Source organism: Cyprinus carpio, chromosome A6 (genome assembly GCF_018340385.1).
Source record: "Cyprinus carpio isolate SPL01 chromosome A6, ASM1834038v1, whole genome shotgun sequence".
In the NCBI taxonomy this organism is placed as follows: domain Eukaryota; kingdom Metazoa; phylum Chordata; class Actinopteri; order Cypriniformes; family Cyprinidae; genus Cyprinus; species Cyprinus carpio.
In genome coordinates, this window is record NC_056577.1 from 3,995,589 (window position 1) to 4,012,519 (window position 16,931).

At 35.2% G+C, this 16,931-nt stretch overlaps 1 protein-coding gene across 1 annotated transcript in view; it reads left to right on the forward strand.

The window, feature by feature from the left end:
• LOC109080458 (plexin-A1-like) overlaps positions 1–16,931 on the forward strand; it is a 123,970-nt gene that overhangs the window by 55,129 nt on the left and 51,910 nt on the right. The window contains exons 5-8 of the mRNA XM_042759170.1: positions 10,156–10,256; positions 12,796–12,919; positions 13,138–13,291; positions 14,512–14,611. Coding sequence (XP_042615104.1) covers positions 10,156–10,256; positions 12,796–12,919; positions 13,138–13,291; positions 14,512–14,611 — 479 coding nt within the window. The remainder of the gene's footprint in view (positions 1–10,155; positions 10,257–12,795; positions 12,920–13,137; positions 13,292–14,511; positions 14,612–16,931) is intronic.

Genomic DNA, 16,931 nt, shown 5'->3' on the forward strand with positions numbered 1-16,931 from the left:
AAAACACATATTGAGCACTTATGGTTTGAACCGTCTGTAGAAAAACACATATTGAGCACTTATGGTTTGAAATGTGTGTAAAGTTTTATTTTTGTCTATTATGGTTTGAACCGTAAGTCACGTTTTCATGCTGTCTATTTTATTTTTTATTTTCTAATTTTTTTTTTTATTTTATGTTTTTTTTTTTTCATTTTTGTTTTTTTTTTTTCATTTTTTTTGTTTTTATTTTTTTTTTTATGTTTTATTTTATTTTTTATTAATAAATTATTTATTTAGTTTAAATTAATTTTAGTAATTTTTTTTTTTTTTATATTGATATATGTTTTCTTTTTGATTTTTTATTTAAGTTTATTTTTTAATGTTTTTTATGGTTGTAGTTTTAGTTATTGATAATAACGCTGTCGTGTTCCCATGAGTGCAGGTCTAGAGCAGACACTGCTGTGTTTCTCATCCTGAGTTGTGTTTATTTGACTTCCTGTAGTTCTGGGAAGCACAGATCCGTCAGTGTCACATCTGTGAAAGTGAGCATCATCTGGAAACCATCAGATTCTCTTTTATGCATATAAACACATGAAACATGTCACACAGCAGATTCACATGCATTTGAAATTATAAATATTGCAGGTTTATCTTATCTAGTTTTTGGGACTATTTCGGACGTGTAAACACTCAAAGTTAGATCGTCCAGATGAAAACACATATATTGATTAGACATCTCAGCAACTTTCCTAACAGGACTTGATGCCATTTTTTTGGTTTGTTTGATAGTACATATGTTGATTAGACATCTCAGCAACTTTCCGTGATTGGAATTAAGAGAGTATTATTGCGTGGAAAATAGTAGCCAACGGTGAGCATCTTCTCAGTTCTAACGTATAATAAGAAGATAAAACGAGAAGATATACTAAAATAGCGCTCTATTTAAGCTGAAATGTCACTAAGGATAAATGAATACATAACTAAACAGCTGTATTAAACAGTAAATACTCAAACAAACATTAAATGAATAAAAATTATTGACTAAAACAAACTATATAGACATTTAAAGTATTAGTAAAAAATGAAATCCTAAAATCAATAGACATTAAACATGAAATATATAAAAATGAATAAGAAAAAAATATAAAAAAAAAATAGGAATAATAATAAACATATATCTGATATAAAAAATACAATTTTGTTTTAAACTGAACGATAAATAAAAATGGCAAAATACAAAACTTAAAACATTTCACAAAAGACTTAGTAACTAGACATGAAAATTGAAAACAGGAAAGTGGTGATAAAAGAACTGATATAAACTGAAAAAAAAAAACGGATTAGGAAAGGTGATTTTTCAAAGACTAAAAAATAGGTAAAAACCATGAACAAAAAAATTATGGAGCCGAGAAAATGTTACATTAAAATGAAAATGGGAAATATAAACTGAAGGCAGATCTTAAATTAAACCAAACGTAGTAGACAGGTATACGAAATTTTTTTTTGTTTTTTGTTTTTGTACTTAAAATAAAAAACTAAAATGGAATATAAAATATAAAAAACTAGAATGTTCAGAAAAATATAGATAAAAACTACTATAGTATATAAATGATACTAAAAAATATTAACATGGTGTGTGTGCAAGCATTGTTAATAATACGATACCCAGCGCGGTATTAATAAAAACTACTACAGTATCTCAATGATACTAAAAATAACACTGGTGTGTTGCAGCATGATCCCAGGCGGCTTGTTTTAATATCTTCCTTGCATTGGAGTGGTGTGTGTAACTGATTTTATGTGGTTTGAGATGAAATGTTGCTATATCAACAGATGCTGATTACAGATACTCAATCCTCCATAATCCTGTTATAGGGCTGAAAGCGCAGACTAAGCGCGTGTGTTTGCAGGGCAGATACGAGTAACAGCGGCACCGTCAGAATGATGCCTGCGATCGTGTTAATGCTGCATGTTTACTGAGAGCAAAAGAAGTGATGGATGTGTTCAGCGTGCAGGAACAGCCCCCTTCCCCTCACCAGATCATATTTACATTAGTAATATATACTTCCCCCGGGTCTCATTACATTCATACACTCATTATGTAAGAACTCACATGTGTGCTATCTGAAGTGAAAAGGTACTGTCATATGCTCACTGTATCTAAATGAAAAGTCTGTCATCATTCATTCGTGTGTGGATGCAAACCTGTGTGACTGTGTTTCTACGTAGATCACAAATAGAGTTTGTTGTGAATAACTGCTTAAGCTATAATGTGATCCTAACTACTCTTCTACAAGGGGACGCAAGAGGGGTCGGGTAGGTTGTTTTTTTTTTTTTTTTTAAAAGCATACAGAAGGCTGTACTGGATAGTGAGGCAATAAATACATAAAAATTGTGCACACGAATATATATACAATTTTCTTACAATACACGCGCGTTTTATTCTACAGCGACATATATTGTTAAAATGTAAGTTACTGTATTACCGTGTGATGTGCAGCTGTATTTCTCAGCAATCAATACTGCCAAGTCTTCAGTGTTCACATGATCTTCAGAAATCATTCTAATATGATGACTTTGCTGCTCAAGAAAGATTTCTGATTATTATCAATGTTGAAAACAGTTGTGCTGCACAATATTTGTTGTGGAAACGGTGATTGAATTTTATTTTTTCAGGATTCACAGATGAATAGAAAGTTCTAAAGAACAGCATTTATTTGAAATAGAAAGCTGTGGTCTGTTTCTTGTCTTTGCTGAATGTTTCTTTATCGTTGTCTCTGCTTGTAAAAGTCAAGAGTGCTAATTGGTTCGTTAGCACAGAGTTTGCAGTTTGAATGAATCGTAATGATTAATAATGGAAATTCTTTGACATTTCATGGAGAGCCAGTGATTCCAGATGACCTTTGTGTGAAGACGTTTTGTTTTTATAAGTGGATTGTGTGTGATTGTGTGAGTTTGGTTTTATTAATAGTGTTTAATAGTGTTGTGTTATTTTTTGTTTGTTTTTTTCATTTTTTGGTTAAATTAGTGTATATTGTCTTGTAGTGGTACGTACAGCGAGGGATGCTGACACTGAAAATGACTGGATTTTTGATCACCGGCTCTCTATAGACCGCGTCCATCGATTCCCAGTCGATGTCTCTCCTGAGAGGACGCACACCACAGATGATTAGCAGTGGCCGTTTGTATGTCCTGACGCTCTGATGGATCCATTAACTGTAATGATGTTTTGTGTTTTCACATGATTGTAGTAGGTTTGGATCGTGAGTGTTACTGGGGATATTAATGAAGATGATTAATGGTCGTGTGCTTGTGGCTTTGTGTATTATTGATCAGATTATGATTAATTTCGGTGAGTCCGTCCCGGCGCAGGCGCTGAGTACGACCCGAGCCATATGATACGGTGACTGGCGAGGGGCAGTTCCGGTGTCTGCGGGATAACGCTCTTTTCAGCCACCAGACCTGCAGTTCATCTACACGCTCACCGACAGACAGGTGAGCACACTGGCTTTTACAACATTATAAATAATGATTTTTGACTTTTTATTGCAGTTTTGTGGTTGATTGTGTTTAATTTTGTTTAATATCAGTGATGAAGTTCATAAAAAAAAAAAAACTTAAAACCTAAAAATAGGATGCATGATGGTTATGCATAACCCATTGTTTCCAGCTGTGGTTGTTCTGCACGAAGGGTTTGCAAAAGCTCATCATGCAACCAGAAGTTTTCATGCAGCTATTTCACATCAATGCACACTGAGCAATGATCATTTCAGACAGACGCGTCCTGGTGACTCTTGTTGACATTATGCATTTTTATTAATTAAGCTGAGTAATTGTTGTTTTTGTGAGTATGGTACTGGTGGTTTTTGTTGAGATTTTTCATTTTTATTAATTAAATGTTTATATTAGGTTATACATCATGTGTCGGAGCATATAGCTTATCATGACAAGACATGTTTTTGTTTATTTATAGTGACATCATGTGATAAACTGCATGATTTTATATTAGTTTTATGTGTGATTGGTATGGGCCGTTATGATAACCTTAGATAAAAATATAATTAATTTCTGGGTAAAAAACACCTTTTTTTCACTGAAGACATTTTATTTTTAAGAAACATATAGAACATTTTGGAACAGTAAAAATGTCAGGCTAAATAATTCAAATAAATAATTAAATTCTTCTTAAGTGCAGTCACTTAAGTGAGCCTAAACCTGCAGCTCAACAATAATCAGCACATAAATTATTTTGTAAAAAATAAAATAAAAAATGCAGTCATTAAACCTACAGCTCAACAAGTTTTTTGGAGACTTGCTCGATTTTCTAGACATTCCATCTTTCACTTTTCAGTCAAGTTATGATGCAGGAAGTTCACCTTTCCTGGATTAAAGTCTGGAGCTATGGTTTGGAGCGGTGAGGTCGAACGATGTGTGCACATACACACCCAAGGAAAGATCGGAAGAAGCACCGACTGAATCTGCTCACCCACACACCCACAACACCACACAACACACAGCGCACCGCACACACATCAAACTCACCCACCAGTTCAATTCCCAACCACTTTTGGTGGATCTAACAAACCACACCACCACACCCACTTTATGCCCCCCACACCCCTCATTACCAAATGATTTATGACATTTTATGCGTGTTTCTTACACCTGTACACAACCACGTCACGGCAACCCTTTCACTCTTTCGTTTTTGGGTCGTGTTGTGACATAGCCCTGCAATAAAGAAGTTGCACGCTTACATTTTCAAAGAGTGCTATTTTCCTCTCATACCGTGCTCCTGTCAGAGTATTTCTTCGTATGATAACTGAAAATCATTACGGCAACCTGAAGAGTCCTGACACCTTGACTCGTCTTTGACCAACATGTACACCAAAAAAAAACTGCAAATACCGTCGCAGTGTTGGTAGGCTAACTTATGAAAACAGTGGTTGACATATGTGGTCTGTGATCAAAACACCGCTGACGATGGATTTCTACCAAAAACGCACACCTGCCCAGCCCGCCTATGACGTAGACAAACCCGATGAAGGGCGAACCCATTAATCAAGTGCAACCACTCATACCTCCAAAGTAGTCCACAGATATCGTTTTTATATTCTTCAATCAACCTGCATCGTCATGGCCGATGACATCACTGCTAATTAACATCTGAAATATTACATTATGTTGTGCTGAATCTATGGGTGTAATATATATATATAAGTTATGTAGCACTATGCCCTAATATATTATGATATGATATGTATTATCATTGTATATATAGCTATGTATATTTGTAATATAGGTATATGAAGTTATGTGTAAACCCCAACTATGTAGTTAAAATTACTCGCAAGATGTCCTAATATATGTATGTCGCTATCATATATGTATGTGCGAATCAACTATTTCCGTGTATCTATAACCATCGTATTGTCCCCTTAATGTATGTGAGACATTCTGTATGTGCCCTTGGGTATACATCAGTATTTGTATACTTTTGTTTAGAATTGGAACTAACATTTTGTGAAAACAGCCGTGTGCGAAATCAGTCAGACCCATTCATGCAATGATACCGGAATTCTTAAAGATGCAGTGCAAAGACCTTTCAGACATTATGAACTGCGCAGAAGCCAACCATAATGCTAAAAGCAGTCGATATGTCAGCCCCAGTTATTGGATGATTTCGTCTTGAATGAACAGAGTTGTGGTTTACAATCCGTGAGGGCGTGAGGAGGTATCAAGCGATGGAGGAGACCATGTGTCCAAAAAACTTAATTTCTCCTCACTTAGATAGTCTTAACCTTTTGTGTGATTCATAGTCTAATCGCCCGACGGCCACTTGAACGGACTCTGTAGTGTTAATACTGTTTATGACCTTTTATATCAGGCAAGCGAGTGAGACCAAACAGTGACACTGCAAATAGTGTCACTTCCAGGCTTTCGTTTTTGTGTAGTGTGTCGCGTAAAATATCCTGCAAAATGTGTGTGACGTAGAGCTTGTAATTCCACATAGTTTCTTAATTGGTTTAATGTATTTTATACTAACACACTTCGACAGGAATGAATAGATAGGGAAACACGGCGTGTGGGGTCTGCGTAGGAATGCGTGTTTTCACAATTACACCAGCCTCGTAGTATCAACACGCACCAGATGGCCTTAAGTTCTCACAGCTAATGGACCAATTAAAATGCAATCACGATAGAAGGCGGGTGTCTAACAAAGCTTTTAAACCTCCTGCGTAATCGGACGCACCTCCAGATGCTGAAACCTAGATAATAGACACATCTGGATGTAAGCTTTACTTTTGGGACGGAAACTCAAAACTCCCTCACTCAAGCGCTCATAGCAGCATGCGTAAAACTATGTAGTCAGAATAAACAAGTGTAATCAAGTCGATGATTCTACACTGTTAAAAAATATATGATACCGCCATATATCGCATATCATATATATATTATATAATATTCTCTTATCACTATTGCCAAAACAACACTGATTAAAAAGTATTGGGATTGTTAAGCGTATTATTCAAATATTTGCAAAACAATTTGGTTTGTATTGTTTTATTATATCTCTAGTGCTACCATGGCCTGCAGCCGTTTGCATCGCAAATTTCAGTAACCGAGGCACGAATATGAGCGGAAATATTAACAATCATTGTCACCAACAGTGAAGAAAAGAACCATGTCAATGTATCTATTTTCACTAAAAGACTGTTGGGCGCAGCTGTATGTGTGAGCAAGGATACTCACGTATGTATCACTTTTGTACACATGATCTTCAGAAATGCATTTCTAATATGCTGCTTTGCGTGTGCGAAATCGGATCAGCGTCATTTGCATATAGAAGTCTTAAATGAATGTTTTGTGCAAAAGGACCAGTGTCAAGACATTATATTTTTGGGGAAGGAAATAAATGATAAAAGTGTAGAATGTGGGCTCTTTATTGGATGATTCGTCTTGAATGAAAGAGTTGTGGTTTAATACAGAGGAGCTGTGATGGAGGTTATCACATGGATGCACAGGAGTGTGTGTTTAAGCTCATGTGTTTTAAAGTCTTAACCTTTTTGTTCCGTCTAATCAAATCATTGATCATCTGGAGTAAAGTTAATCCCATAATCCTTCATATCAGCAGCGAGTGATTCATCCAGTCTTACTGCAATTAGGAACTTCAGATGTGTGTGTGTGTGTGTGTGTGTGTGTGTGGTTCAGTATTGATCGTGTGTGTGTGTGTGTAGAGTCTGTATTAAAAGCCTCTTGATTGGTTGAGATGTTTTTACTAAAACACACTGACAGTAATGGAAGAGAGAGGGAAGGATTTCTCTTATTTCTGCTTTAGGAGCAGTTCACACAGCACACGCTCTTATAGTATGTACACGCACCAGATGGACTTAGCTTTCACACTAATGGACCAATTAAATCAATCAAGATGCAGAATTTACAAATAAAAAATAAATAAAAAAAATCTTTAAAATTTATGCAATGACACCTCAAAAGTATTTGAAATGCATGTAAATTACTTTGTGACGGAACAAACTACTCCTTCCATAAAGCATTGTGAATTGTAGTCAAATAAAAATGTTTATTATTTTTTGAATGAAAAATCTAATGTTTCCATAAAGCATTGTGAACACACAAATATACACAAAAGAACACAAATATACCTTTATAATCCTCAGATAGTCTTATATTGTTAATGCAAAACATACACTTTCTCCAAGTTTGTGTATTTGTAAAAGTCTTTTGGGGTTGGTAACCCTAACGATATTATTTATGTGGCTCATAGTATCAAAAAAAAAAAAACGTGCCTCAACCCCATGGCTATTTTTTGTTTGTTTTGTGTTTAAGTTGGGGTGCTTAATTCTTTTTAAATATTTTAGTAAAGTAGTATTAGTACTGTTAAATAATATAAAAAAATAGTTAAACTAGAATTTATTTCTGTCAAGTCTTTCATCGTGACACCATGAATCTCTGCAGAAATCAATTCTAATAGATGAATTTGCGCTGATCGAAGAAACAATTTTCTGATTATTATCAATGTTGAAAACAGTTGTGCTGCTGAACATTTTTGTGGAAACTGTGATACATTTTATTTTTCAGGATTCACAGGTGAATAGAAAGTTCAAAAGAACAGCATTTATATGGAATAGAAATCATTTGTTACATTATAAGTGTCTTTACTGGCACTTTTGATCAATTTAATGCATCATTGATGAAGAGAAAAAATAAATGCATGTTTTATGATGAAAACCTTTGACTTTAAAAGTTTGTAAATACACTCCACAATCATTTCCCACATCACCTGATAGCTGAGTTTATTGTCTGGGATATAGAGGTAGATATATAATTTTAATGCATGTTTTATGATTGTGGGTGTGTGTGTGTGTGTGTGTGTGTGTGTGTGTGTGTTCATGTTACACACACGTCGTCATCGTGTCTCATATTTGATTGACATGTGAAGCCTGAGGCTCTGAGTTTTTCCTCATCTCTCAGAATGTGTGTGTTTGTGTTTTACACACTCTATCATCAGGTGTTGTTGTGTGTGTCATTTATCTTCAATTCATTTGCGTCTGTTTTGACTGCAGTGTAACACACTGAATATCAGATGAATGGCGCTGGCGGCTGCTCACGAGTGTGTGTGTGTGTGTGTGTTACATGATGAGTTTCACCGTGTATTAAAATGACAAATTAATATTGAATGTGTGTCAAATGGTGTCGCCTTTATTGCATGTTAATTTTCTTTTTTCCCCATTATACTGTATGTTTTTAAACACACACACACACACACACACACACACACACACACTGACAGGCTGCATATGGTCAACTTGTTTCACTGAGTGGCCCTTGTGCCCCACACACACACACACACACACACACACACACCTGACTCTGTCATCCTCACCATCTGTTCTTCCTCTCTGTTCGTCTTCATCCCTCCATCACGGTTTTTCATTTTTTTTCGTTTTTATTCCTCAGTCACGGTTTGACTCTTTATGTATGTGTGATATTTGTTTGTTTGTGTGTGTTTCGTTAGGGTGTGTTTGTGTGTGTGTCCCTCATGCACGCTGAAGTCTTAATTGTCCCTTCAGATGTAAACCGTGATAACTGTTAATTATCATCTGTCACCCCATGTGACTGATAGCATGTCTGTTTGTTCTCCATATGCTCATACTAGGGTCCATACATACTATCACACTTTCACCTTGTTCGTTGTCCTGTTCACTTTCACTATCTATGCTTTAACACAAAGGGTCATACTCCATCCCTGAAGGCACAGAATTGCTGATACTTCGTTTCACACCTGTTAGTTTTTGTACATGTTTATCATACATCGGGGGTCCTGCAATCGAAAAAACAACTTTTTTTTGCCAGTACATTTTGACAGTTTGTTTATTTCATCCAGATTTGGCGCATATATGATTATATCACATTGGGTTTCATATACTATATAATATAGGATTATATATAAAGATATATAATCTTAAATAATGCTCTATATCTAGATATAATATGGATATATATATAATGGAAATGTCTTCGGAACCGGGCTTTTTATTCCGCCCTCATCTCCTTTTCTGCTTTTCCTCCCTCTCGCCACTTCCATCATTATTCTTTTTTCTCCTCTTTCTTCTGCAGGTACATATTTTTGTAACATACATAGTTAGGTATTGTTACTATATGTTTTACTATCCTTCATCTAATTGATAACCAATACTTTGTGTAACCATAACAACATTTGTGTTAGTGAAAAAAACCATTTCAATTCTTTAATTAATGTGCTAACTAAGCTTTTTTGATTCAATGCTAACTAACTTTAAGTGCTAGACCTATTGCAATCCTACCCCTCTATCCTAATGCCATCTCTCTCTACCTCTGCTTGCACTTCCTGCCTCTCCACTATTTTCAAACACCACCACACCCACACAAGTGGTGGAACCCACACTGACAGATTTATTCTGTTTTTTAGCAGGAGGGCTGATAGGGTTCCTGTCCAATCAACGCGATCTTCGTGGTAATCGTCCAGCATGGTCTGCTGTGATGATCAATATTCTGTCTGATCTTCGTGGTAACTGTCAAATGGTGCTGCATGTGATGAGCAGATTCTGTTCTCTACTCATGTGCACTGTGTGACTGCTGTACTTTCTCTTGCTGTGTGTTTTTCAGTGAATGTAGGGCTGTTGTGACTGTGGTATTTGTTTGTCTCAGTACAGCAGCTGCTCTGAATGTCTGAGCTCCAGAGACCCTCACTGCGGCTGGTGTGTCCTTCACAACATGTAAGCAAACACACACACACACACACACACATGCAACACACGTCACAGAGTTACAAATATCTACATAAACACATTTCCTTTCACCAATCTGAACTTTACATGCAATTTGACCGACATGAATAAGTTGACGTTAAAACTCTTCATTTGTCACCCTGGGCTTGTTTTCTGAGCGTCTGTGTTTTTGCATGTGGTTAACCGTGTTTTGGCACATCAGTGGATCAGACTCTTCCTCAGGCTACAGAATAAATGTGGTTTTGTTTTTTTTGCGTCTGTGTTTTTGCATGTGGTTAACCCGGGGAGAAACTAAACAGGGTCAAAGACATTGTTGAAATATTCATTATGATTCACATAAACGGGTCACCGAGGCTCCTCTGATCTCACTCACGGGAGAAACATTAGCAGGATTTCAGCCGAGAATGATTACTTAAATGTGGTTAGAGATATTTGACAGATTCTCTGTTCACTATCATACTGGCGAAACAGAAACCATATAAAAAATTTTACTAATTATTAATTATTTTTGTATTTATGTTTTTTTTTGTTTTTATTTTATTTTCTAATATGGCAGTAAGCTATGCTTCAAAGCTGGAGAAGTGAGCAGGATATTTGTTAATTCCCTCTGTGAAAATCTCTGAAACCTAAATCAGCTCCTAGATTTCTATATCTTTAGATGTCAGCTTTTGCCCTTCAGGGGTCTGTGAAGTCTGTCTGTTCATGTCGGAGCGCTCTGATGTTGGTGGGGTGAGGGCTGTTGAGAAATGCGATCACAAGCATCAAGCTGTCCTGTGTAAAAATATTGTGTTCCGCTCAACCTTCTGGCAAACATTAGCAGTGAATAATCCTGTTCCACAACTTTACCACAACTTTACCCACAAAGAAGCAGTTTTGCAAGCTGTTTAAATAGTTTTCACATGTAACATCCACATTAAACGGCTGATGAGCGCAGAAGTCAGCTTCCAGATGTAAAAATCCCATTCTTTTTCTCCTTGGTGAGAGAATTATTTTTAACAATAGTATAAACGGTAAGGCCGAACACTGAGGTCACAAAGTGATGATTATATGATTTCAACATCATTAAAACATGTTTAGTTTCAAATTCCCAATAAAGAACTGAACTGCTCCTCATCCTGAAGAGATCCACCAACCAGAGAAGTCACTGTTACCATGGTAATAAAAAATAGGGACCGCCCACTTCCTTAAAGCGTTGCAAATAACCTAATATCTCCTAAATAATAAATAAATTAATATAATTGATATCATATATTAATACAGTTATATATGTTTTATAAATTTATAAGATTATACATATATATTTTGCAAAAGTCTTAAAATATATTGCATATTTATGTTATGATAATTGTATTGTGTATTTGTTTTTTTTTTTCAAACCATTAAGATGTTTTACATGGCAGTTTCATTATTTTCATGACAATTATGCAAAATTTGGAGAATCCCAAATTCTCATTATCAAAATGCAATATTTAACTTTATATTTTTATATTAGATTTATAAAAAAAATCTATAATAGAATACAAAATAATCAAATAGAAATAGAAACCAAAAATAATCTAAATTATTCAAATAATGAATCTAAATTAATTACGTAATATAAATAAAAACAAAAATAATGTAAATGTTATACAGTGTGTGTGTGTGTGTGTATATATATATAAATATATAATTTATACACACACACACACACACACACACACACACACACACACACACACACACACATGTGACTGTGACACTGGAGCGCAGTCTTAAGTCTCGGGGTATTTTTGTAGCAATAGCCAAAAATACATTGTATGGGTCAATATTACTGATTTTTTATTTGATGCCAAAAATCATTAGGATAATAAGCAAAGATCATGTTCCATGGATATATTTTGTAAATTTCCTACCATAAATATATCAAACTTCGAGAAAATTTTTTGATCAGTAATATGCATTGCTCAGAACTTCATTTGAACAACTTTAAAGATGATTTTCTCAATATTTAGATTTTTTTGCTCCCTCAGATTCCAGATTTTCAAATAGTTGTTTCTCTGCCAAATATTGTCATAACAAACCATACATCAATGGAAACCTTATTTATTCAGATGATGTATAAACCTAAATTTTGAAAAATTGATACTTAAGACTTTTAGTGTTTTGGTTTTGTGGTCCAGGGTCACATATTATAATCAGTATGTCAAAAAAATGTGTTGTCTATTGTTTGGTAAGTAATCTGTATCTCAGTTTCATATGCTTTTTCGCTTAAAATTTCCCATTTTTATTTATGATTCACCAGGGAGCTGCTCGGTTTGGTTCAAGGCTTGAAACTCTGTATTGAGGAATGTTTCTGAAATCCTTGGAGAAAACAAATGTTTAGCCCATAAGCAGCTTTAATGACAATGTGAAGTCCTTCACAAGAGCGCAATCCTTGACTTTACGCAGGCTTTCTCTCGGTGTTGATTACATTAGGTTATTAATACTCTGAACCGCTCAAGGATGGACCTTTTGTAGTAATGTAAGTCTATTCTGTCTCTGTCCTCAGCTGTTCTCGCCGCGATCGCTGTGAGAGAGCAGACGAGCCGCAGAGGTTCGCCTCCAGAGTGGATCAGTGTGTGGAGCTCACGGTGCAGCCCAACAACATCTCCGTCACCATGGCCGAAGTCCAGGTGTGTGTGTGTGTGTGTGAGTAGATACGACAATGCACTGCGTATCGGTCACCTCTCCATAGATGTTGTGGAGCGGTTCACTATATGGACGCTAGCAGACACGCAGCAATATGGAGCAGCAGATGTCATGTAGAGTGTATTTTAAAAACAAGCAGATGAATTATGGGGACGTGGGCCAAGCTTTTTCACTTTGTCTGTTTTCTCCATCGATCTGCCAGCTGGTCCTGCAGGCCCGCAACGTCCCGGATCTTTCCGCAGGGGTGGACTGTTCCTTCGAGGATTACACCGAGACCGAAGGAACAATACACGGATCACGAATCTACTGCCTCTCGCTGTCAGCCAAAGAGCTGGTCCCCATCACACGCCAGCAGAGTCAGTAAACACCAGCACTCACTAGAAGCTTCTCTTCTACATCTAAGTCTTGAAGAACATCAATGAGCAAGCTTTTGACTGGTTTGATGGTTATTATATAACACCTTCAGTCTGTTCCACAGATTCAGTCAGTGGTTTTGATTTCAGATCGTCATCGTATCGGTCCTGTATAGTTTGATTTGTTGTTTTGTTGTGTCCCAAATAGGGTTGTTGATTGGGAGGTATTTTTTATTTAGGTTTGGTTTAATTGAAAAATACTGAAACTGAGTGGTTTGGTTGCATTAATGGTTTTGAAAAATGTACATTTGGTCACTGAATATGCTGATTTTGACCCGTCTAGTTTCTGGATTGAGGAGTAATTATAGTTTTTGATTAGTGTTGTTTGTGATTGATTTTTCATGATTTTTGATTTTTTGTGCGTTTGATTACTCAATATTTTTGTTTTTATGAAAAAAAAAAATCTTAAAGAACAAAACAAAATAATTAAAAGGAATCGAAATCGCTTCATTTCAGTCTCAAATCTTAGTATGTTAATACAAATACAAAATGCTGAAGGTGCCTGTGTAGTGAACATCAGGGTTATTATAGTAAACTTAAAAACCATAAAAGAACATTTGTGTTACTTGTAATAAAACATAAAATTAAATCGAATAAAATATTTCAAAACTTTCTTGTTTCAAGTTGCCAAAGCAAACATTTCTAATTTTCAGAATTTTCATCTAACTTGATGCACTGAATCAACTAAAAGTAAAACTATATATATAATATATATATATATATATATATAATATCATATAATATATATATATATATATATATATATATATATATAATTTTATGATTTTTTGTGTAAATTGATTTACTGTATTAATTGAAGTACATGCTTATAGTAGAAGGTTATGAATTAGGATGGAGCCGTAGACTTTATTAAACACTGTAAGTGTTTAGCATCATTAAAATTTAAAATTTGCTACATTCAAAACCATTTTATGTAGTTATTATGATTTTAATGTGTGTGTGTATTTTTGCAAGAGCACTATTGTGCTATATTTTGTGTGTGGTGTTATATGACCTTAAACTGTGTCTGTATAGTGATTTTGACACAGTTAAGTGAAAAGACTGTTTAGATAACAGCAGTTTTTAGATTTTTTTTTTGATGGTAGTTTTTTTTTGGTGGTGATCTTACTAACCTCTTTTCTCTTTTATTTGTCCCTCTGAAGGAGACACTCATGTGGTGAAGCTCTATCTGAAATCGAGGGAAACGGGGCAGAAGTTTGCCAGCGTGGATTTCACCTTCTACAACTGCAGCATCCACAGATCGTGAGTGTCTCTCGCTCTCTCTCTCTTTATCTCTGCTCTTCTCGTTTTACCCACAAGCTCCTCACCACTCGGGGGGGTGGGGTCATATTTCTGTTGCCACGGCAACCGTTGGCGTGCTGATTGACGGTTATTCTCTTGAAAACAAACTGTGGTTCGAGTCCTGCAGATAGTGGGACCCCCAGCTGAACATCTCAATGAGTTTGTGTGTCATGTGTGCTTCTAAGATGCTCCAGATGGGTCCGGACTCTTTTGGGAGGTCTGTGTAGTGTCTTATTGCAGGATTGATGAGCCCAAAGCTGTCTCCAGAGATATAACACACACACACACACACACACCCCTACCTCTGAGTTACAGCATCTCAGATACACAATACCTTCCCATACATACACACACACACACACACAATCAGCAGTGAGATTTAAAACTAGGTCACACTACTCTTCTCTGATAAGACCAGCTTGTGTACTTGAAAAATACACACTAGGTATGAGTATTATCATAATTGGATAATCCTATGCTTTTTTTATTCAGTGCGTCCACATCTCTAAAAACACAACTGCAATTTAGAGCACTGTATTTTGGATAATAGTGTTATTATGGACATTGTTGAAGCTATAGATGATAAAGAAATAAAGATAAATTTTGTGTGAGTATCACGAAACCTGTCAAGAACATTTCCCGGTCACATATCCTCTTAAAATCAAAAGAAAGATTTTTTTTAATTAATTTATATTGATTTTTATATTAATATATTTATTTTAATTTATATTAATTTTTTTTTCTTTTTTTTTTTTTTGCAAATTGGAAAGCCTATTTTTGTGCCTTTTTTGTAATATTTTTTTGTTTTTTTTTTATTATTTTATTTTTTTAATTTATTAATTTTATTATTCATCACATACTGCTTTTTCTTTAGAATAAAAAAGTTAATGTATTTTTTTTTAATGATGTGTTGATGTATTTTTTTTTTTTTTTGTATTTATTGAATCTTATTTTTTTATTTCATTTTTTGTAAATAGGTGATTTTTTTTATAATGTATTTTTGTTTAGATTTTTTTTAATGGGGTTTAAATGGTTGTGTTATATTTGTGTTGTTGAGAATCATAATCATGAACCATGAAAATAAAAGAAAATAAAAAAAAAGTGCTTCATTTTTATGAATAGAATCAATCTCAATGCAAAACATCTTAATGGTTTTTATAAAAAGCATGCTTCATTTTCTTGCTGCAAAATACAGTTTCTTATCTCCTTTCTTTTTGAGGAGAAATATGACCTGGCTGCTTTTGTGAGATTCACCCAAATGGAGTTTGTCTGTGATGAGGGCTTTCGGAGGTGTTCGGTGTCCTTTTTGTAGGAGGCTTTAGAACAGCCCAGCATCTTAATGAATGTGAGTGAAGGAAATGACCGTCCCGATGAGAGAGCGAGTGTTAGATTTCCTCTCCTCCAGCGTGTGTGAGGGTTTATGCTGATCAGGGGACGCCCTGAAATCATCGCCCGTCTGTGGGGGAAGAGAGCTCAGCGTGAGGGGCTTAAACTAGAGACACCCTCAATCAGCCCCACTCCAGACGGGACGGGGATTAAACCCTCTCCTGGGATTGGTGCAGGGGTCAGGAAGAAAATAAGGTCACATTTTATTATCTTCTTACCTTTTTTTTTTTTTTACATTTATTATCTTCTTACCACTTGAGTGAACCAGATTGCATAGTTTAAACTGAATTGGTAATGGGCTGGGGGATAGTTTAAACTGAATTGGTAATTGGGTTGGGGTTAAACATGGAGGGAAATAAACTTCAGACTTCATACAGGATAGACGGCACATTTTATTAAATGAGCTGCATGAAAATGAATCAGTGATGGATTGGAGGTACGGTCTTATGTGTCATACTGCTTTAAACAGAATTTTATGGAACTGTTTAACTGGAAATGTTTTGGAAAGGCACGACTTTTTGCTCACAATTTTGACTTTATATTTCATAATTCTCGCTTTTTCTCACAACTACGAGTTTGTCTCGTAATTCACTTTTTTCTCACAATTGTGAGTTTATATCTCATAATTCAGACTTTCTCACAACTGTGAGTTTATATCATAATTCTCGCTTTTTTTCCTCGCTATTGTGAATTTATATCTCATTCTCACTTTTTTTCTCTCGCAATTGTGAGTTTATATCTCATAATTCTCAATTTTTTCTCACAATTTTGACTGTCTCATAATTCTAGCTTTTTCTTACAACTACGAGTTTATATCTCGTAATTCCCACATTTTTCTCACAACTGTGAGTTTATATCATAATTCTCGCCTTTTTCTTCGCAATTGTGAGTTTAT